This window comes from Chiroxiphia lanceolata, chromosome 3 (genome assembly GCF_009829145.1).
Source record: "Chiroxiphia lanceolata isolate bChiLan1 chromosome 3, bChiLan1.pri, whole genome shotgun sequence".
In the NCBI taxonomy this organism is placed as follows: Eukaryota; Metazoa; Chordata; class Aves; order Passeriformes; family Pipridae; genus Chiroxiphia; species Chiroxiphia lanceolata.
The window spans coordinates 42,361,294-42,381,410 of NC_045639.1; the positions used below are offsets into that span (position 1 = coordinate 42,361,294).

At 36.6% G+C, this 20,117-nt stretch overlaps 1 protein-coding gene across 2 annotated transcripts in view; it reads left to right on the forward strand.

The window, feature by feature from the left end:
- GALNT2 (polypeptide N-acetylgalactosaminyltransferase 2) overlaps positions 1 to 20,117 on the forward strand; it is a 122,738-nt gene that overhangs the window by 48,430 nt on the left and 54,191 nt on the right. For both annotated transcript variants that reach the window (XR_004355851.1, XM_032681666.1), the window contains exons 2-7: positions 646 to 736; positions 5,607 to 5,760; positions 9,222 to 9,320; positions 9,873 to 9,940; positions 10,847 to 10,912; positions 13,931 to 14,052. Coding sequence is in view for 1 of the 2 variants with exons in the window: in XM_032681666.1 (XP_032537557.1) it covers positions 646 to 736; positions 5,607 to 5,760; positions 9,222 to 9,320; positions 9,873 to 9,940; positions 10,847 to 10,912; positions 13,931 to 14,052 (600 nt within the window). In the remaining variant the exon portion in view is untranslated. The remainder of the gene's footprint in view (positions 1 to 645; positions 737 to 5,606; positions 5,761 to 9,221; positions 9,321 to 9,872; positions 9,941 to 10,846; positions 10,913 to 13,930; positions 14,053 to 20,117) is intronic.

The window sequence follows — 20,117 nt, forward strand, 5'->3', positions numbered from 1 at the left end:
CAAGTGTGCAAGAACAACGGAAGCTGATGGAACTTAAATCAGTTGGCTAAGTGTAGTGTGCAAAATCGACATACAGTTGCTAAAAAAAAATTAAAAAAACCCAATTATCCTCTTCTTGACTTCTTCCAAATGCATAATGGGATAATTCCAACTTGGAATTTTGTATTTTTGTAGTAACCACCATATAAAAGCGTGGTTGTTTTTTTTGGAGGTAGATGAAATTGGGTTTTTTTTCCCCCATTCTAAATGGTTATCATCAATATTCTTGGAATCACAGAGACAGCGGAGTTGCCTGTGAAGCCTGGAATAAATTCCTCTGAAATGAACACATAAAAATATTTCAGAAGTCTCTTTCCAATAGCAAGACTGCCATTCTGGATATAGCTGCTAGATAACCTGACTGCTCTTTTCAGATAACTTTCCTGTTTAGGCTGTTTCTTGTTAGAATAGGGCTTTCTTCAGGTTTTGTTTAATCTCTTTGCCTGTGTAGCTCATTTGTATGTTATTGATTACTTTCTCTTAAAATTCTACCTCTCTTGAACCACTCTGAGTTTAAAATCCACAAAACTTAGTTATTACTGTTTGCTTTGAAAACACAAAATTAAATAAGAATGTTATTTTAAAGATTTTGTACTTTTTTTTCAGGAGGACCCAAATGATATCGATCCCAAAAGGAAAGAAGTGCGTGGCAGCGATGGGGAGGACAAAGCACAAAGTGTGGAGACGCTACCTCCAGGTATTGCAGTAACATTTATTACAAAAGACCCATAGCCATAAAACGTTTATCATTGAAAGCCATGAAACACAGCAGTTGTTCTGATTCTAATAATTCTTTGTAGTTTGGAAGTACTGGGATTGTTTTAGGAACATGGACTTCTTACAGCTTCAGCTTCCTTAAATCTTACCTGCTTCATTGCTCCTTTGGGTTTAAAGCTTTAGAGAGTGTGGTTCTTTGCTAGTACATTTGTACTGTCCTTCAATAGGTTTGAGGTACTGTAAAAGCCCCTGGTATGAAAGTAGTCCATGTCTCTCAATGGGTAATGCTGACAGGCAACAGGCAAGTCACTGTGGGACTGTTGTTTTGACTGAAGATTCAGCCAAGGTTCATACTTCAGTTTTTTTCTAGTTTTTGTTGTGGCAGATTTTCCTGACTCTGCTGATGGTGTACCTTATTTTTCTCATACTTGTCATATGCTGGCAAATAAGAGAACAACATGATTTTTGTTCTATTTGAGTGAAATCCTTATACCTTGAGGATGAGCTAGAAAGTTAAGTGTTAAGGAATCTGCATTCATATGACTGCTTCCATAATATTTCTTTGCTGCTTAACTGTTTCACGTCAATGAGATTTAATATATTAGCTGCAATTGACATACTAAGGAACACAGAAAAATGAAAATCGGATTTGAACACTTTACAGTATTGAAAAAGTTTACTGTACAAGAAGGACAACTACTGATCAGGTAGCTTCACAGGACATTTTGCTCCTCTTCTATTAATCCTAATGTTTTGCTTACAAATTTGTCTTGGCTCAACATTTGAAACACTATGAGATCTTGCAGAAAGAACTAACCAAGGTAAACTTTGCTTTAAGCAGCTGGAACTTCCATCCCCAGTAACGTGTGAGGTATGATTTTTGTTTTACAGTCATAGACTCTCCAGGTACAGTACAAGCTGTTTGCTATTGATGGCTTTTTTTCCTGTATCCTTTGGCCTGCCTTGTCTTACCTGCTGTCTGGAGAGAAACAGTGATCTTAGCTCTTGTATTTAGAAAGACCAACCCTGAATTGTCTTCATGGATAACTAAGGCAAAACTGCATAAGTAGTTGCCTGTATTGACAGGAGTTTCAGCAGTTACTCAAACACTCTTTTTTTGTTAGTTTTTGAAGATCTGGGACCCCTTAATGCATGTAAATCAAAATAATCATATTTATATTATGTTCAACTGCTTTTAAGCTGTATTGAGTCCATAAGAGGGAATGCAAGCTATTTAGGGGATTTTGTATCCATCTATGCCTACTCTTTGTTGCCTGCTGCTTGAGTGCTTACAGATTTATCTGATATGCTTTTTTTCTCTTTTCTCACTTCTAGCTGCTTTTACTGTTATCTGACTTATCTTTAATCGATCTGACTCCTATTGCACATAGCTGACAGGGCCTTCTGCTTGAGTCAGAGCCAAGCATTACCTCCTTTGTGTCTTCTGAAGCCAAATTCACTACTTCTGTGGACTGTCACTGCTTTTCAGTAAATTTAACCCTACAAAGTGGTCTCCTTTCTTCTTAAGTTTACTTTATTCTTTCTGGACTAATTTTATATTTGCGAGTTTTAAAGTGTTCGAAAATGGTAAATGATACATTTTAAATTGTTTATATCAAGCTCTGATGGGAACTGGGACAAAAAGAAGCAGCTTCACTAGATTTCACCTTTTTCTGGCTTCTACTCAACTTCTCAGGCTTAGGACTGTTTGTAAAATAAACACTACAACATACCCTGCTCCAGGATCTTAGCTGGTTCAGTGATTGGGTTTTTTTTTTGGTTGGTTTTTTTTTTTTTTTTGGCTCTATTTGACTCTGGTAACAAACTTTGCAGTTCACTTACTGTTGTTTAAAAGACTAATTTATTGTCATGTTAGGTCTCAATATTTGCTTGAATTTGAAGTTACATACTTTATTGAAGTTTGAAATAATATAGCTGCATTTTCTGATATTCTTTCCACCTGACAAAGTCATTGAAATGCAGGAAACTACAGAGCTATCTAACTCTCCAGAAAAAATTAAATCAAACGTGCTCTGATTTGTGTACCTAGGGAAGCATATAAAGAAATAGTACCTATTATTGGAAAAGGTTTGCTAAACCTCTTCTAACTTCAAAATTTAGTTGATAGATTCAGAAAGGCAAGCCTTTCAGCAAAAGTAAGGCTGGACAGTATAGTTAGCTTTGAATCAGCCTTTCAGTTTCCAGCAGTTAACTTAAACCATGGTCACTTATAAACATGTGGGCAGCCCATGTTACATGTTGTATCTCATAAAGGACACAACCTGTTTAAGAAGAACACTTGCAACAGCATCACCCTAATCGCTCATGGAATGCCCTTGTGGCCTCTGGTGTTTTAGCTGCTCTTTCCAGTGGATGGAAGGCAACTGAAGAGTAGCTGGGGGTGGAAGTCCTGAAATGCGCATAGCTTCAAAACCAATTTAAAGCTGGAGTGTTTGGAAGTTGAAAATCTTATATAAATGCAATTCAAGTGTTCATGATACTTTGTAAAATGCACTAAAAATCTTTATTTTTAGGCCAGCAAAGTGTCAACATGACATGTCCTGTATTTCAGAAAATACTCAACAAATGATTCAGATTGAAGCTCTATTATAAATTAGAAGCAAAGGTGATAATACAGTTTAGTTACCAAGGAGGTTGCAAAAGCTTTGGGAAATGCTGAGGGAGAGAATTTTATGGGAAAATGATCTTGTGATCTCTGATGTTTCTTCCAGTTTCTTGAATCAAGCTGCTCTAGCCTTTTTTATAGTTTTTTTGCAAATGAGGTTTGGTGTAATTTCTGTAAATAACTATATTGGCTTGTTTGTAGTGTGTTAGCTGGCTGAGGTGTAAAATTGTTTTCAAAGTAAGTTCTTGGAAATATTTTGAAGAAAGAACTTGAATGGCTTAGAAAAGCTCTTGTCAGTCTGTGGTCTAACAACAGCAGAGGGAAAGTCTCCTTTTTAGAGTTCTTTCAGTAATAGGAATTTGAAAAACTATGTTTCTGCCTCCAGTTATTTTCTTATAGTTTGCCTTCTGGGTTGCTTCACCAAGTGTCTATTAAATGTTCTGCATCCTGTTTTTCTTTAACTTTCTAGTTCTGGCTTGTGTGTGTGTGCGTGTGTGCGCATGCATGTTTTAACTTTCTTAGGTTGGTAATGCAGATATGAAAAATAGTTGCTTAGTGTTGACTAGCTAGCTCTTAAACCAGTAATCCAAAAGTATGGGCACTTTTCTCCTAATCTGCTGGAATTTACTTAAAAACAAACCAAGCAACCCCAAACCACCTCCTCCTCAACCTTGCTACTTTTGCCTTTCAACCTCCACTACCTTGTGATAACCAGATCCCACCTTGGGCGAAAGTTGTTTTTGTAGATGATCTCCTTAGATGATCCTGAGACTATAGAGAGTGTTTAATCAAGTTGTTGTATTGTCTGGTTGAACAAGGGACAGTTATTTTGTTTAATGATGGAAAGTGTTCTCTCATTAGCAGAATCTGGCAGGAGATAATGCGCCGTAGTTGGGGCATAGCTTATGGATAGAAAAATGTAAATGAGGCCTGTCTGCCTTAGTTTTCATGCTGTGCTGGTTGAGAGGACAAGCAAAGGCAAACCCTGGAAAATCTGAGCAACCTCTAACTCTTGTTAATAGCTGGTAGAGTAGTATTCCCTGTATGCATATCAACTTAATTTAGGATATGCCTGAGCTATGATATTTTTCTAAAAGCTGCACTGGAATGGAGTGACATCTTTGCAACCTGCTACTTTCTGCACTTAACTAAAAATACCTCAAAAACTTTTTATGGTAATTATGAAAAGAATGAATATTAAATCCTCCCATCTGTAATAAACAGTGACCACAAAAGACAGCTTTTGCTTTGTATCTTTTTTTGTACCAATAGCATGCTGGTTCACCACAACTTACTTGCAGGAGATTCTCATACACATCCATGTTTAAATCAAGAATGTCTGTATTGCATTAGAACTTGAGCTCTGATTTTGAGTTAAGTGTGGTATAAATTTGCTAATAGGTGGCATAAGTCTGTCTGTCAATAGTAAAAAGAGTAAATGTTCAAGTAGAGGTGAGAACTGGTAGTTTTAAGATGCCTGGTAAATACCATACTGTTGTTGTACACCTGAAAATGGTGGGAGTCCTGAAATTTTGTTCCTGGTAGCCGGATGTTAATCTACCTTTCTGTGTTAGTGTCACAACACGTCACATAATAACACAGTCCGTGTTAAAGAGGGATTAATCTGAATAAATTCTGAATGTCAAGGAGATTGCAGTTATGTCATACTGGAGAGTGATCTAGTGCTCTGCCTACAGGAAATGCTGTTCTTTGAGAATAAAGCTGTCTTGTATTTCTAGAAGGCCTGTTTCTCAAATGGCTTGATTATAGCTGACTATGTTTTTGCTTCTGTAATGAGACAGTAAATTAAATTATGTCTTCGAACCGGGTCTTTAAAAACAAATGTTTCTAAGATAACATTGTAGCCAGATCATCTGCCATCTTACTGCCTGTTGATATGTGGATGTTTGTTTGTTTGTTTTTTAAAATGGGAATTGTGGGGTTAAAAAAAAACCAACACAAAGTGGATAAGATGAAGCATTGTCTAGTGATTACTTGTACAAACTGTGATCTGTAAAATTGTTCAATTATATATTAATTTGCAGGATATTCTAGAAGAATTTAATGTGCAAAAATGACTTTTGATGTTACAGTTAACAATAGCATTGAAGTTTAATTACTTTGTTGCAAAGTTAAACATTTCCTCAATTACGTTTGGGTTGCTGAATGCTGTTCCTTAAACTATGAAGATTAATCTGGATATTTTCCTGTTTTTCTGTTGTAGGAAAAGTTCGGTGGCAGGACTTTGATCAAGACGCATATGTTGGTGCCACTGTGGTGCGATCTGGTCAGGATCCATATGCCCGCAATAAGTTCAATCAGGTAGAAAGTGACAAACTGCGAATGGACCGAAGTGTTCCTGACACTAGGCATGATCAGTAAGTGCCAAACTGAGCCTTGTTTGACTTGGATTAACCTTTCTGTATTTATTGCTTTTGAGCTGCAGGTGGTTTTTCTGAAACAGGAGCTTTCCAGCCTTAGAAAGGACAGGAACAGTAAACTCCATCATCCTTGGGTTAAAGAACAAGGAATCTTATTTGAGTTCTTCTGTTTCCATGACTTCAGTCAGTGTCTATTATATATCCAAACTGGTGCCTCATTTCAGCCTCCATTGGTGGAGTGAAAGCAGTGAAAAGAATGTTACCCGTGGTGTACTGAGGAGTCTGAAGTGACTTTTGAGTTTTCTTCATAGGTATATTTTTTTTTTCACAAGAAATGTATTCTAACTTTTTAGACCAGGTATTCTTTTCCATGACATCAAAACTCAGCTACAAGCTTCTAGAAGCTTCTATGATTCAGATATGGTGAATTTGGAAGTTTTTAGATATTTCATAATCTCTGTGTTGGGAAGTGTCTGACAGACAAAGGCTGTCATTTGAGAAGAATGTAAGAGATGACAGGAGACAAATTATATTACAATGGACATGCTTGTTTTAACTGTCAGTCTTGTGATTATATGCTGACCTGCCTAAGTTTTTTCACAACATGAAACTGGAAAAGAACCCTGCAATGGAGAAGAGAGAGAGAGAGAGAGAGATATTTCTGGGGAAAGGCTGTATCTGAGCTGGGATTATTACTTTGACTTTGCCATGGAGCAGATTTAAGTGCCCATCAGACTATAAATAATCATCTTTTAAAAGAAAAAAACAACCAAACAAAAAACCAAACTGCAACAATCATTCATGCAAACTGTCCATGATAAGTTCCCTGCCATGTTGCAATTAAGTTTTCTTCTCTTTTGGCAAGAAGTTTCACTGCAGAAGCTGAAAAAGCCAAATGAAATACTTGGGAACTGCGTGATGGCAAGAACAAGAGCAATAGCCATAGGAAGAAGAATATCTGATCACATGACACTTGGAAGCATGTTATTTTCAACAAAATTGGAGACAACTGGGTTGAGATTAAAATCTTTTGTGGAGCTGCTGCAATCTTTTTCTTTAAGAAAAGTGACTGAGATGAGGAAATACTTTTTCTCCTTAAGCAACTTGCTGTTAATTGTACTGATGTGTCTAAGAGACTGTTTGACTTTGAAATAACTACATGGTAATATTATTTAATTGCTGAAATTGTCTGTTGAGAAGCAGTTTATCAGGATTCTGCACTAAATATAATTTATTTAATAAACAATTGTGTATAATTATGCACCTCTTAATACTATATTGTATAGTCTTTTTTACATCATACAAACTTTTACTAGCATCAAGACCAAAGATTTCCACTTGCTTTTTGTGAATGCCTGGCAGCAATACTGAAAAAACTGGAAAACACTTGATTCGTTTACTTAAGCTGCTTGCTTTCATTTTGAGCAAAAGGAAGAAGTGAGAAACAGGCAGATACAACATAAGAAAGGAAGCGGAGAGAACTCTGAGCAGGAATGCAGATTCTCACTCCAGCTGATGCTCACAACTACTTTCAACAACACTGAGAAACCACTGGGTTTCCTTTCATTGCAGTCTGTCAGTTAAAGAAGGGATTTTTGAAGAGCTGAGAACAAAAATACTCACTGAAATGTTCCTCCTGTTTTATTTGAAAGTCTAAAAGTCTTAATTTCTCCTTCAGAAATATGCAGTAGTGCTCTTGTCTTGAGTTTTCTTAAAATTTAGAGGCTCCATTGCCTTGAGTAATTCCCTCTGATATGCACTCTGGCTCAAGTGCTCTCTTCTGCAAAGATATCAGTGTAAGTTTAATGTGACTTTTTAATTATTCTAATGCAAGTGCTTCATGTGATAACTGCATGCACAGTAGCCTTGTCCTCTGTGGGCAATTTGAGAGTAAGCAGAAAAAAGAATATCTTTTTTGGCACCATAGGCTTTGGAGTATAACATTTGCATGTCTTTTAGCTGTCTAGATGAATTGCCTAAAGCTCACACTAGAGAAGCTCTTAATTCTTTATTTTTCAGGAACATATAGGCATTTGTGATTTATTGCTCCAGTGCTGGGTGCTAGCGACAAAGCCGTTTTGTACACCCACCACAAAGCTAGACATGGCCTTGCTGATCTGAGACAGCAATTGTAGGGTTGGCGTGGGCTTTGTTTTCATTCAGAGCAAGTGAGGTCATTGGAGCAGAATAATATTTTGTTTGACAGCAAGAACTAATGTGTGTGACATTATGGGTGTGTTGTATCGAAAACACTCCAGGTTCCTGGGATTTTGTAGAGTGGGCAAGAGCAAGAAGTGCATTGCTGCTCACTCATGGATTCCAAGAAGCTGAAGGTTTGTGTGGTTTATGGTGTGCATTGCAGATGTTTAATCAGGTGTGGAGTGGGCTTTTATACAGGCAGAGGTCTCGTTTTAGAAGTGTAGGTGGCAAACTTCCCTGAAAACCTAGTTTGATTAATACTGCACAGAGTACAAAAATACTTGCTGAATTTGCTACAGGTGTACGCTATCTGGGTTTATTCCCTCTGAAGACAACTAGATTGGTTAAAACTCTACCCTTAATAATAACTAAAGAATGTGGAAGAAAGATATCACTTGTGTATGTCACTGCACGAATGGCAATCAGTATCATGACCTGTCAGACTATAATGCTTTCAGCATAAACTCAGTATGCATAGTTTTCTGGTACTGTTACTTTCTAATACAATGAGAGTAGTGTCTTTTTTAGGTTTATTTTATTGGATTGAATATCTTAAGTGAGTGTAGTCCTGCATGAATTCTTTTAGGATTTGCTTATTTTTTCTTATTATATTAATTTCAGGCTTCTAGAGGTGATGAAAAATGAGTTGACATTAGATGGAATATTTTATCTTTATGTTTGGAAGGATGTGGTTCTGTGTTTAGTTGGCTGAGCATTGTCACAGCTAGCTTTGTTTTTCAAATTCCAAATGTTATGATCCTTACCAGTTCTCATTAGAATAGATAACTGGTTTTATCTATGAGTGAGATGCTACAGAAGCTTTAAAAATGTAAAAAAGGGAGAAGTGGACACATGCCATTCTAAAGAAGAAGTATATGGTAGCCTGTGAACATGTGGATTTTCCTTGAAAATATGCCTATTTCCTTAGATGTATTGAATGCTTTTAATGTAAAAAAGCACTCTGATTTCATACTCAGTTGCAAAAAAGATATTTATGACATACTGCAGTGATGATGGTCTTGTGGCTTTTCTGAACGTCCCCATATTTGACACTGACTTCTTAGTCTTTTGTAGACTAAGACAACTACCAAAAGTGCGAGAAGACAAGTTGATTATAATCTCACTTGAAAACAAGGCATTTTATTCTTTCTAGGCAGTGTGTACATGAATTTAATAGATAAATACTTCACAATGAAGGCTGTCTGCTAAGCCCAGGATGTAAAAATTATGTTCAAATGACAAAGTGTTATCTCTTTCAGGTGTCAGCGGAAACAATGGCGGATAGATTTGCCAGCTACTAGTGTGGTGATCACCTTTCATAATGAGGCAAGATCTGCTTTGCTTCGAACTGTTGTCAGGTATATATAAGAGAGCTTAATTTTTCCCTAAAGGCCGTTTATTTGTGTCAGAAAATGGCTTATGATAAGGAAGGAAAGTAAGAACCTGTTATGCTCTTCTGAACTGTGCAGAGGAAAAGATGAGTCTTCAGTTCTTACATTCTGAAATAGTGATGTTATACAAAATTGCTTGCCTTAACTACAGATGAAGTGTGGAACCAATTACCAGATGATGTTTGGAAGCTGACTGTTTCAAGCCAAAGTCAAGATAGATGGATTCTTAGGGGATATTTGAGCCAAAGATACCTGCAAAACTTCTATGTTACACATTGTCTATCTAATGTTCTGATTTCTGGGGGCTGGAGTAGTGGGGGCAGGGGAGGTAGGGGTGGTGGGGAGGAAGGAACACCCAAATTCTACATGTGCACCTCTTCGCTCTTTCTGTAAGAGTAAGTCAATAGCTGCTGTTGAAGATAACATCCTGGGCTAGGTTCTACTGTGGCTTAACAAAATAACTCCTTTTATGACATCATATGCTTAGTACTGAATGCTTTTTTTTCTTTTCTGTTGCAGTGTCCTTAAAAAAAGTCCATCACATCTTATTAAGGAAATCATACTGGTGGATGACTATAGTAATGATCGTAAGTACTTCTACAATCCGAACTTACAGTGCTTATTCTGGTAAGACTTTCTGTAGATGTCAGTAGGTGACTTGATTGAGAATAGGGTACTTGAAAAGGAGTTGACAGGGACTGATCCAAAACCAGGTCTTAATTCTTCCATATCTGTAATTTTGGAAATGTGAAGAGTTCCTGTAAATACTTCAGGTATATTTTATTACTTCGTGTTAGTTGAAGGACCAGAGTGTATCATTAAAAAGGGCCTTTGTGTAGTATGTTATCTTAAGTAAAAACCCATGGTTCCTGCAACAAATATTTTTGTGGCACTGTTTTAAATGAATGCTGGTCTCCATTGGTCTCTTGGAAAAGTTCTTATTGAATCTAAAATAATTCAGTGTTTTATAAGTACTACAGTATCACGATAGAAACTTGAGCGATAGAAATGGACCTCTGAGTAACATTTCTTAAAGGAAACTAATGTCTATATTTGCATTACTAGTTTTTAGCTAGTTTAATACAGCTTTGTTCCTTAATGTGGATTAAAGAGAACTCTTCTCTATGAAAAGAAAACAGTTTATTTAATCCTATAAAAGTGTTTTTCTCTATGCAATGTAGGAATGACCTAAAATAAACAAAGAGAATATAGTTAAATAAAAATGTTTCAAGACTGTAAAATTAAGTTAGCTTTAAATAACATAATGAAAGTAATAATTTCTTAACCTGATAACTTTTCTTTATTTCTACTGAGATATGTGGGTTTTTTTAAGCGTGTATCTTGTATTTAACTATTTATGACCACAAACATTTTCACCTACAAAGCTTTTACTTTTCTTTGAAGACAGCCCCTCTTTTGGTATGCAGTGTTGGATATCAAATGGGTTCTTATCACTTGATTTTTATGTTTTTTTATTATTTTATTTTTTAAAGCTGAGGATGGTGCTCTCTTGGGAAAAATTGAAAAAGTGCGAGTTCTTCGAAATGACCGCCGAGAAGGTAAGTTTAATCTGGGGAAGGAAGATACAAATTCCACTGTACTTCCTTAGCTTTTAGTGTTCATCAGGTCTTTTAAAGGAACATTCTACTTTATAAATCTACCGGTGGAAGGAATAAAAAAAATGTATTTATACAGGTAAAAACATTAATTCTGATTGTTGTCCTATTGTTGTGTGTACAATTGCCCATTGGTTGGCTTTTACAGTGAAAACTTCCTTTAGGATTTGCATTTAATCTTCAACCTTTCCTTTCTCTTCCTGCACTGACTCCTCAGTTAAGCTGTTACCATTGTATGCAAGGTCTCACTGTATCTATGTATCTATGTTTGAAATGATCCGGCTTAAAAATAGCTCTCTGGTTCCCTTTTTAGATATCGTTTTAAGGATTTAGTTGGTGGATAGCCTGACAAACAGTTTGTTTTGACAGCCTTTAGAGGTTTGGAGCAGCCAGGAGGGCTGGGACCAAGTATGCCAGTTTTGCTGAAACCAGTGTGCCCTGTAACAAATTTGTCTTACATTTTTGTTTTCTTCTATGTTGCTCTGTGAATTATGGTCTCATGTTACTGAACTCTTCAGTCAGCAGTTTCCTGACTCTGGAGCTTACTGTATTAGATACAGGCAACTGTTATTCTACAGCTGTTTGAAATAATAACTGAGATTTGACAGCTGAAATAGCTGACTGATTTAGCAGATATATACTTGTTAATTTTTATAAGGACTGTATCTTTTAGACTGCCAGCCTGGCCTGGGAAGGAGCTGGAATCATTAGATTGTCAGGTGTTGGAAATGACGTGCATAAAACCTGTGTTGTCCCATAATTCACGTTATTGCAACAACTGATGGGTTCTTTGGAATATACTTGTGAACAAAGACTTGTTAGCAATGCAGGTCTTTTATGACTTCCTGTGGTTGTCACGTTCTGAGTAAGTTAATGTCATTTTTCAGTACAGCACTTAAAGATGAAGATAGTAGTAATGAAAAAAAAACAGAAGGAAGGAACACCTTTTTGATATTTGTTTTTTTAGTAATTTTAAATATTAACTTTGTAGTGCGTATACAGATTCGTACTTAAAAATATGCATTAGTATATCTAAAAGTGAAATACAGTTTGACAAATCTATTACTTTGTCAGTAAAGAACAAGTGTTTGCAGATGGAAGGCAGAGTACTAGTTTACTTTGTATTTTTGTGAGACTAAGATTAAATATTGCACATACAAATTAAAATTTAAGAAAATTGGTAAAATCAACCACTGCGTAGGCTGCTAAGAGTGGCACAGCAGTATGAACAATAGAGGAAAGCAGGGTGTTTTAAAATGAAAGTTAAAGGGATGGTGTTGGTGAAGGGGATGACATTAACTACCTTTCATTCAGAAATAAATGTTAGTAGTTTTTAGTCTCATCTGTAGGACCAGAGTTTGTTATGGGAACAGATGTGTTCTGAAGGGTGTGGTAGTCTACAAAATAAATGTTCAGTGCAACTTTTTCGGCTCTATTTATTGTAAGTCTGAATGTGATCGTGGAGGACTCAATGACCCAAATGGTAACCTCTATTTTTCTGCCACTAAATCTAAAATTAAAAACACTGTTGCATTTTTTCTATGGAATTAGAGCAAGACAGTAGATTCTACAACAATGTAAATTATAAATAATAAGCTGTGGAAGGAGGAATTGAAATGTAAAAATTAAAAAAAACCCCATATAGCAAGAGTGCCTGAGGAAGGTTTGGTGTGGAAAGACTAAACAGAACAGATTCAAAGGCTGGAATTGGGGAAACAGCATAAAATCAGTGAGATACAGTTAGCTACCAATGTGTCACAGAGAAGGTGTAAATAGTGCTGTCAGAGAGCCTTAGCACAGCACATATCTACAACAGTGAAATGCTCACATTTGAAGTAAGAAATAGTAAAAGGATCTTGATGAGGCTGTTACTGAATGTTGAGCAGAGCATACAAGCTTTTCCTCTTAAGCATCTTGTATTCTGTTTGGCATAGTCATATTTTGAGTATTTATTTTGTAAAGGGAGTGGTAAGAAATGGGCTTGACTCTTTTGCAGTGTTTCAGGGGGCAAAAAATGCCCAAACAAACCAGAAGAAATTTGGTGAGAAACAATGTAGAAAGAAAAAGAAGGGGGAGAAAAAAAAGTAATTACTTGGTTTTGATCTTGAGTGACAATGGAATCAGTACATTTATTAATAGTAGAAAAAAGTAGGGACAAAATTTGCAAAGAAATTATAGGAAGCTTGCTATGTGTGTATATATAGCAAGGAACTTTAAGGAACGGTGAGGTCATCCAATGGACGAATATTAAAAGGAAAGAAAGGAACAAAGGAAGGAAAGGAGCAGGGTAAATCAGTAAGGGTATGTGTGTAATTAAGATAAAGAGAAGAGAAGAACCCTTTGGTTTTACCAAAAGTTTCTTCCTAAAGAAATCTTTTCAAAAAAACCCCAAACAAACCACAAAAGAAGAGAATTGCCATAAGCACAGAGAAAAGACAGTTGAAAGGGGTGGGAGTAAGGCTCTCAGACGTAAGCTAATGAATCATGGTTATTTCTGGAAGAAGTTCATAGAAGAATGGACAGAGTGTAGTAAGAACTAAGATGAGGGGTGGCAAAAAAGTGAAGAGGATGGTGCTTTCCTCAGTTCTGTAGTAGAACTGTCTGACATGTTTGTTTCAGATCCGATCTTGAGTAACATTTGCCAGTATCAATACCATTTACAGTAATGCAGACCCATTTGTACTTGTGTATCACTTGTTTTGAAAAGGCACTTCGATTCTTCTGCTTAAATTAGATCAAAACTTGTAGGGTGCAGAAGGTTGGACACTTGCAGGTTGTTTGGTGTGAAGTCCTTTCGCTGAGTTCTTAACTAACATCTGTTTTTGATAATGGCTCTTTTGTGTTTGTCCTGTTTGAGTTGGAGTAACTTAGCTAATGACTAACTCAGAATGCTATAGTTCCTCAATACTGTTGATTGTTTTCCTCAGGAAGTACTTAAAACTTTTTATCTTTGCTTCTCAGGCCTGATGCGCTCCCGTGTCAGAGGGGCAGATGCAGCACAAGCAAAAGTACTGACCTTCCTGGATAGTCACTGTGAATGCAATGAACACTGGCTGGAACCACTTTTGGAAAGAGTAGCTGAGGTTAGTAAAGAGTTTTAAAGTAATTTCCTGAAGTAGGTTTTAAATTTTAAAGCCATCTGGTTTATACTAGATTAATTTTATGCATTTTTCTAAGGAAGCTTTTTCTGACTGGAGATGATGGAGGTGACTGGAATGTTCTGTGGTTGAAATATATTTTTTGTTCATTAATTCTGTGAACACAGGAACAGAAAATCTGAATATTTACTATTATCTTTGCAAACATTCATATATATGCTTCCTTGGTTCTTTGGGGAATGCTTCAGTAAGTTGAAAATCTTTAGAGTGAAGTATAGTTCTCTTCAACCGATATCATCTTGGTGTAATTCAGTTTACCTGAGTCTTTATGCCTCATTAAGATTCAGTATGATAGTAGGAGAGAGGATGAGCTGTGAAACCAAAATTCTCATGGAAACTAGTAGGAACTGCAGGGTCTCAGCTTCTGTGAAAATAGTGCTGAGTCTGTGCCCTGGAAAAGCAATTGACGGGACTGAGAATGAAAGTATACTACTGTTTTCTCTAGGGGTTGGTTATACTTGTTAACTTCCTCTGGAGGCACTCAGTTGAAATGGAAAGTGAATGGACCGTGATCCCAAAAAGCACTGAGGAACACTCAAGACAACAGGGATTTTATTCTTTCTTAATTGCATTCCCTTTCTGGAAAGCTAGTCTTCCAGGAGAGGCTTGGTTCCAAAATGCTCCTAATCAAAATGGTTTTGCTAAGCTACTCTGTTTTGTTAATGCCAAGATCTTCTCTTATCCTCCCTATTCTTCCCTTTGTATTTCTCCTGCAAAAACAGGAAGTGGGAGGGGGAAGAAAGTAAACCCCATATACTCAGTATGACAATGAAGAAGATATCAATTGACTGATATTCTTTGTTCTGCTTTTTCTGTGATGCTTGTTAGAATCATAGAATCATTTAGGTTGGAAAAGATGTTTAAGATCATTGTTTCCAACCATTATCCTAGCACTGGCAAGCCCACCACTAAATCATGTCCCAAAGTACCACATCTACACCTCCTTTCAAATACCTCCAGAGATGGTGACTCTACCACTTCCCTGGGCAGCCTGTTCCAGTGCTTGATAGCCCTTTCAGTAAACCAGTCTAAACCTCCATGATGCAACTTGAGGCCATTTCCTCTTGTCCTATTTCTTGTTACTTTTAAGAAGACACCGACCCCCACCTGGCTGCACCCTTCTTTTCAGATAGTTGTAGAGACCAATAAGGTCTCCCCTGAGCCTCCTTTTCTCCAGCCTAACAACCCCAGCTCCCTCAGCTGCTCCTCAGAAGACTTGTGCTCCATACCTTTTACCAGCTCTATTGCCCTTCTCTGGACACTTTCCAGCACCTCAAGGTCTTTCTTGTAGTGAGGGTCCCAAAACTGGACACAGGACTCGAGGTGTGGCCTCACCAGTGCTGAGTACAGAGGGACAATCACTGCCCTGGTCCTGCTGGCCACACTATTGCTGATACAGGCCAGGGTGCTGTTCTTGGCCATCTGGACACACTACTGGATCATGTTCAGACACTGTTGACCAGCAACCCCAGCTCCTTTTCTGCCAGGCAGCTTTCCAGCATTCCCAAACCTGTAGCATTGCACAGGGTTGTTGTGACCCAGTTGCAGAACCCTGCACCTTGCCTTGTTGAACCTCATAAAATTGGCTTCAGCCCATTATATTTCCTGGGTATTCCAGAAATAGTGCAAGTTGCCCAAGACACATCAGCAGTTGAAATCCTGTTTAGGAGTAAAAATAATTTTCATCAGGTCAAACCTGGACACTATTAAAGTACCTAAAATCGACAAAACCCTTCAGTGTGAGTAACATAGCAATTCCTTCTGTTTTTGTACACATCTAAAGTGTTGCCTCAGAAGGGTTAGAGGAATTTCTGTTTAATTATTAACCAGGAAAATAAACTTGAAGGCATTAAATATCTCAAAATGAAGTGGAGAATGCTTGCAGCTAAAGCACTAATGAATTCTAGAATATGAAAACAGTTTTCAGACCTTTTTGTGTAAATGGTTTGAAGCATCTATCTGTTCAAGAAATCAGAAGAGAAATGGTAGTTTTGGTCAGCAAAACCCTGCTTTTGCTAAGACAGCTATTTTGTCATTTTCCTGTTTCTCTTGTCTAACTTTTTCCAGGACATACTCATTTGTCTTTCTGAAACTGAGAAGGTATTCGAAAAAGTGTTATCTTTTCATCATAACAAAATGTAGAACCTCTTATTAAATTGCCAGCAATTTTGTCAAGATCCAGCATTGCATATGGTATATTTAGCTGGAGAAGTTGGAATGTATTTTGCTTTGTGCAGCAGCTATTTTTTAGTAGTACATGAATTACTAGATCTTTCAAAACTTGCTCTTCTCAATTATCATGATACACAGTAATCATGTGTGTCATTGAATAGTTTTCAGCTATATGTATATATTTTTCCATTCTTAAAAGTTGATATACTGTTAAATAAATAATTGATATAGAATTCCACTTAACTGTCATCTGCAAAGATTGCCAACCAAGAGGTATGGGGATTGATAAAGTAGCTTCTAAGCTTTCTGCTTGTTCAAATACTTAAGGCATGGATAATGTTTACATATAGCATTTGATAGTTCTTTGTTATTTGCTCACAGTGCAGACAGTATGTTACTTTATGTTAATTGGCAGCATTTTCTTGATAGTCTCAGTGACAAGAAGCTGAGTAGATGTGAACTGCTTTCTGATCTGGGCTCACAGGTAACTTTTTTCGGGTCAGGGCTACTGTTCATTAATAGAATGTTTTCTGATACACTGCTGCATCTGTTATATGTCTGGTGGAAAGTGTGTTTTTTCTTTTGTTCCAGAATCGCCTGCTTGGCATTTAGTTCTGTTGGAGTTTTTCTGTGGGAGATTAGTTGTGCGTGTTACAATATAAAAATTTATAACTACCAAGAAACAGTCTGAATTGAGTCAGTTCTGCAGTACTCTTATCTGATGTGCTGTAACCACTTTAGAAAGCTGTGCATCTGACATACATCTGAGACATCAAGCTTTCCTCTTCAGTTGGAGGATGATCTATCCCACAGTTTTCTTCCATAAGATAGTTTTCTGGTTAGAGTATTTTTTTCTTTTTTTCGTGGGCCATGCTTGCTTAGCATTCCTAGAGGGGTCTGACTCTGCTAGGGATTTTCCTTCAGCAATTTGAGCAAATGCTTAAAGCAGAAACAACATACACGCAAGGTGAATATTTTAGAGTTCAATGTGTGTACACATATTTCTGTAACCTGGAGCTGGTATATCATCTTTTCTCCTTTGTGGAGAATGGTTTTCTGCCTGATTTCCTAAGGCTACCTTTTATGCCCTCTAGATTTTGTGTGTGTGTGTGTGTGTACAATTAAATGATGAGACTGTGGAGGTTAACCCTTTAATTCCTCAAAAATGTCAACCTGAGTAATAAATATATACAATCCTGAAAACATCTGTAACTGCTAGTGATTTCATGGACACTTGTCTAGTTGGCTTTTTCCATTTCAGATTTCTAAACACTTTGTTTTTTTCTAATAATACAACAGTTATATAAACAAAATAAATGGAAAGATTCTGGTAGAGAACTGAACTCATCTGTTTTCATAGAACAGCTATAAATCCTTTATCACTTCCAGGAAGATATTTTTAAACAAAGAAGATCTTAAAAGGAAGGAATAACTGAGATTAAGGAATGAGCTGTGGTTTCCTTTTTCATATCCATCTCAAATTTTTGTGACTTTGAATGAGTCAACTTTTAACTGGCACAATGCTAAAAGGAAAATATTTATATTTTCTGTTAAGAGTGTTGTGAAGCTTATTCTTTGAAGTGTCCTGAAATTTTTAGAGGGGAGGAAGCAATGTATGCAGAATCTTGAGGATAATTTCTGATGGTTTCTGAGAACAATATATAAAATCTAAGTCTCTAGAGCATTCATAACTTCCTTATGAAATATTAAGATGAAATAGCTTGCTACAAATTTTCAGGCACTAGAGACCTGCAGTATTTGCAGGCTATTTCTTTTCATTATCCTCATCAAGAAGTATGTGGGTTTCCAATTGTGTCTTCCATTAGGAGACAAAAGATTTCTATGTTAAATTATCCTAAAGCAAGGTGCTTATTTATCCATGGTGTGATTAAAAGGAGCAGCTGCTTTTTAGTGTTTTAAATGAGTGAACTCTGTAATTTGAAGACCCGCAAGCTCTTTTTTACCAATCTCTGCATTAACAACTTCATAATGCTCTGCAAAGCATCAACTTAAAAATGTGCAAATCTTTTCTCTGCTTCGCTACTGAGTAAATCTGTAATTTCAAGTCATAGAAGGAACAGCATGGTTCCAAACCAACAATGTGAGGATTATATATGGAACTGAATGCACACAACCTGGGTATTTGACTGTCAGAGAAACAACTGGGAGTTGTTTAAATAATGTTAGATGTAGCAAATGTTAGTGTGTTGTCGCACTGATATTGATAGAACTAATCAGACCAGAAGTAAAAGTCTGAGGAAATCCCAAATGTATAGACACAATATGCTCCCTGCTTACTTGGCACAGCAGAGATAAGTTGAAGCCTAAATGAATCTCTGCCTAATGTGACACCTGATGACTTGGGCAACTTTTACCATCAGGTTCAACCCCACCAAGTAGAACCATTTGAAAAACGTAAACTTTTGTCAAAAAATGTTTTTAGAGGTGGGCATAGATTTATAAGCTGTCTCAGTTTCAGCTAAGGAAAGAGAGAAAGAAAGGAAAAGGAAGGGTGCTTTCATTTTTGTATTTTGTGCTCTTGGATACTGTGAATAACTGAATAGGCTGGATATCTTCTGCCTCATCAGTCTTTATTTAAAGGAGTTGATTAATTCTGTCACTCTATACAGAATGCCTAAAATAAGGACATGGGTACACCCGAAGCACTTCAGTGATATAGGAAGGTACATATATGCAGTGCTTTGCAGTGAGGGTGCAGTAAATTGTAATTGACTCCCAAGTACAACACAGTTACCAATACTGTGTTCTTGCCATTGCAAACTTGGACTTGGGCTACTGCTAACAGGAACAGGAGCTAAAGATGTGATCGATGGGAGAATAGGACAGGTTGGCCTTTTTTGTTTGTGTTTCTACTTTGCTTTAGACCCAACTAGTTAATACTTAGTAGCAGACCAGATTAGGTGTTATATTCCATCTTCGTAAAAACAGATACTGGGCCTGGGTAGTATACCTGCAGTGATACTAAAAGGGAATGTAGGTATGAATACTGTATCTTCAGCTTTTAGTATACTCCTCAGCTTGGATTCTCTTAACTTTGCTTGGATTTTTCTTTTGGCTGATAAAGAAATTCATGACCTTTTGCTTACTCACGCAGAATGAACTAGTAAATGCCATTTATGAAATTAAGGTTTATTAAAATCAGCACAGATTGAATAGTTAAGGTTCAATAAAAGAAAATGGGTGTTAAATATCCTTATTGGACCAAGCAAAGCATTTGACTAAGATTTGCTTTTAAGTCTTTTCTTATGAGCTCAAATTATTCTCATGCTAGTTTGACTCAATCTGATCTGTATAATACTGATTAGCAAGGGAAATACATTGCTGAACCACTGTTTAGAATATATATGTTGTCATTTGAATATGTACTTATAAAATAAGTTCTTATAAATTCTTAAAATTGTGACATTTAGGTGATTTTTTTGGGGTTTTTTTAACTTGAGAACACTTTCTCTATAACAGGGGTTACCAAAATATCTTCAGTTTGTTCAAAAAATTTTTTTTATATTCACAGATTTGGTGATACACTGTTCTGAAGTTATCTACTCTCTGAATGATGTTAAATTGTGCAGCTCAAAACTTCTGTTTTGAATTCAAGCAATAAGCCATGGAGACAAAATGGCTTAACCATGATACTGCATTTCTAACATTAGATGAGTCTTTTTTTAGAGTACTGAGGTCTTGTGATCCTACTTGATGATGCATGTGGAGTTGTTGGAAAGATTTTTGTTCTTAAACTATTTTGGCAAAAACATCAGCTAAAGAAATTAACATGGCTCAGAATAGTATACGAGACCACG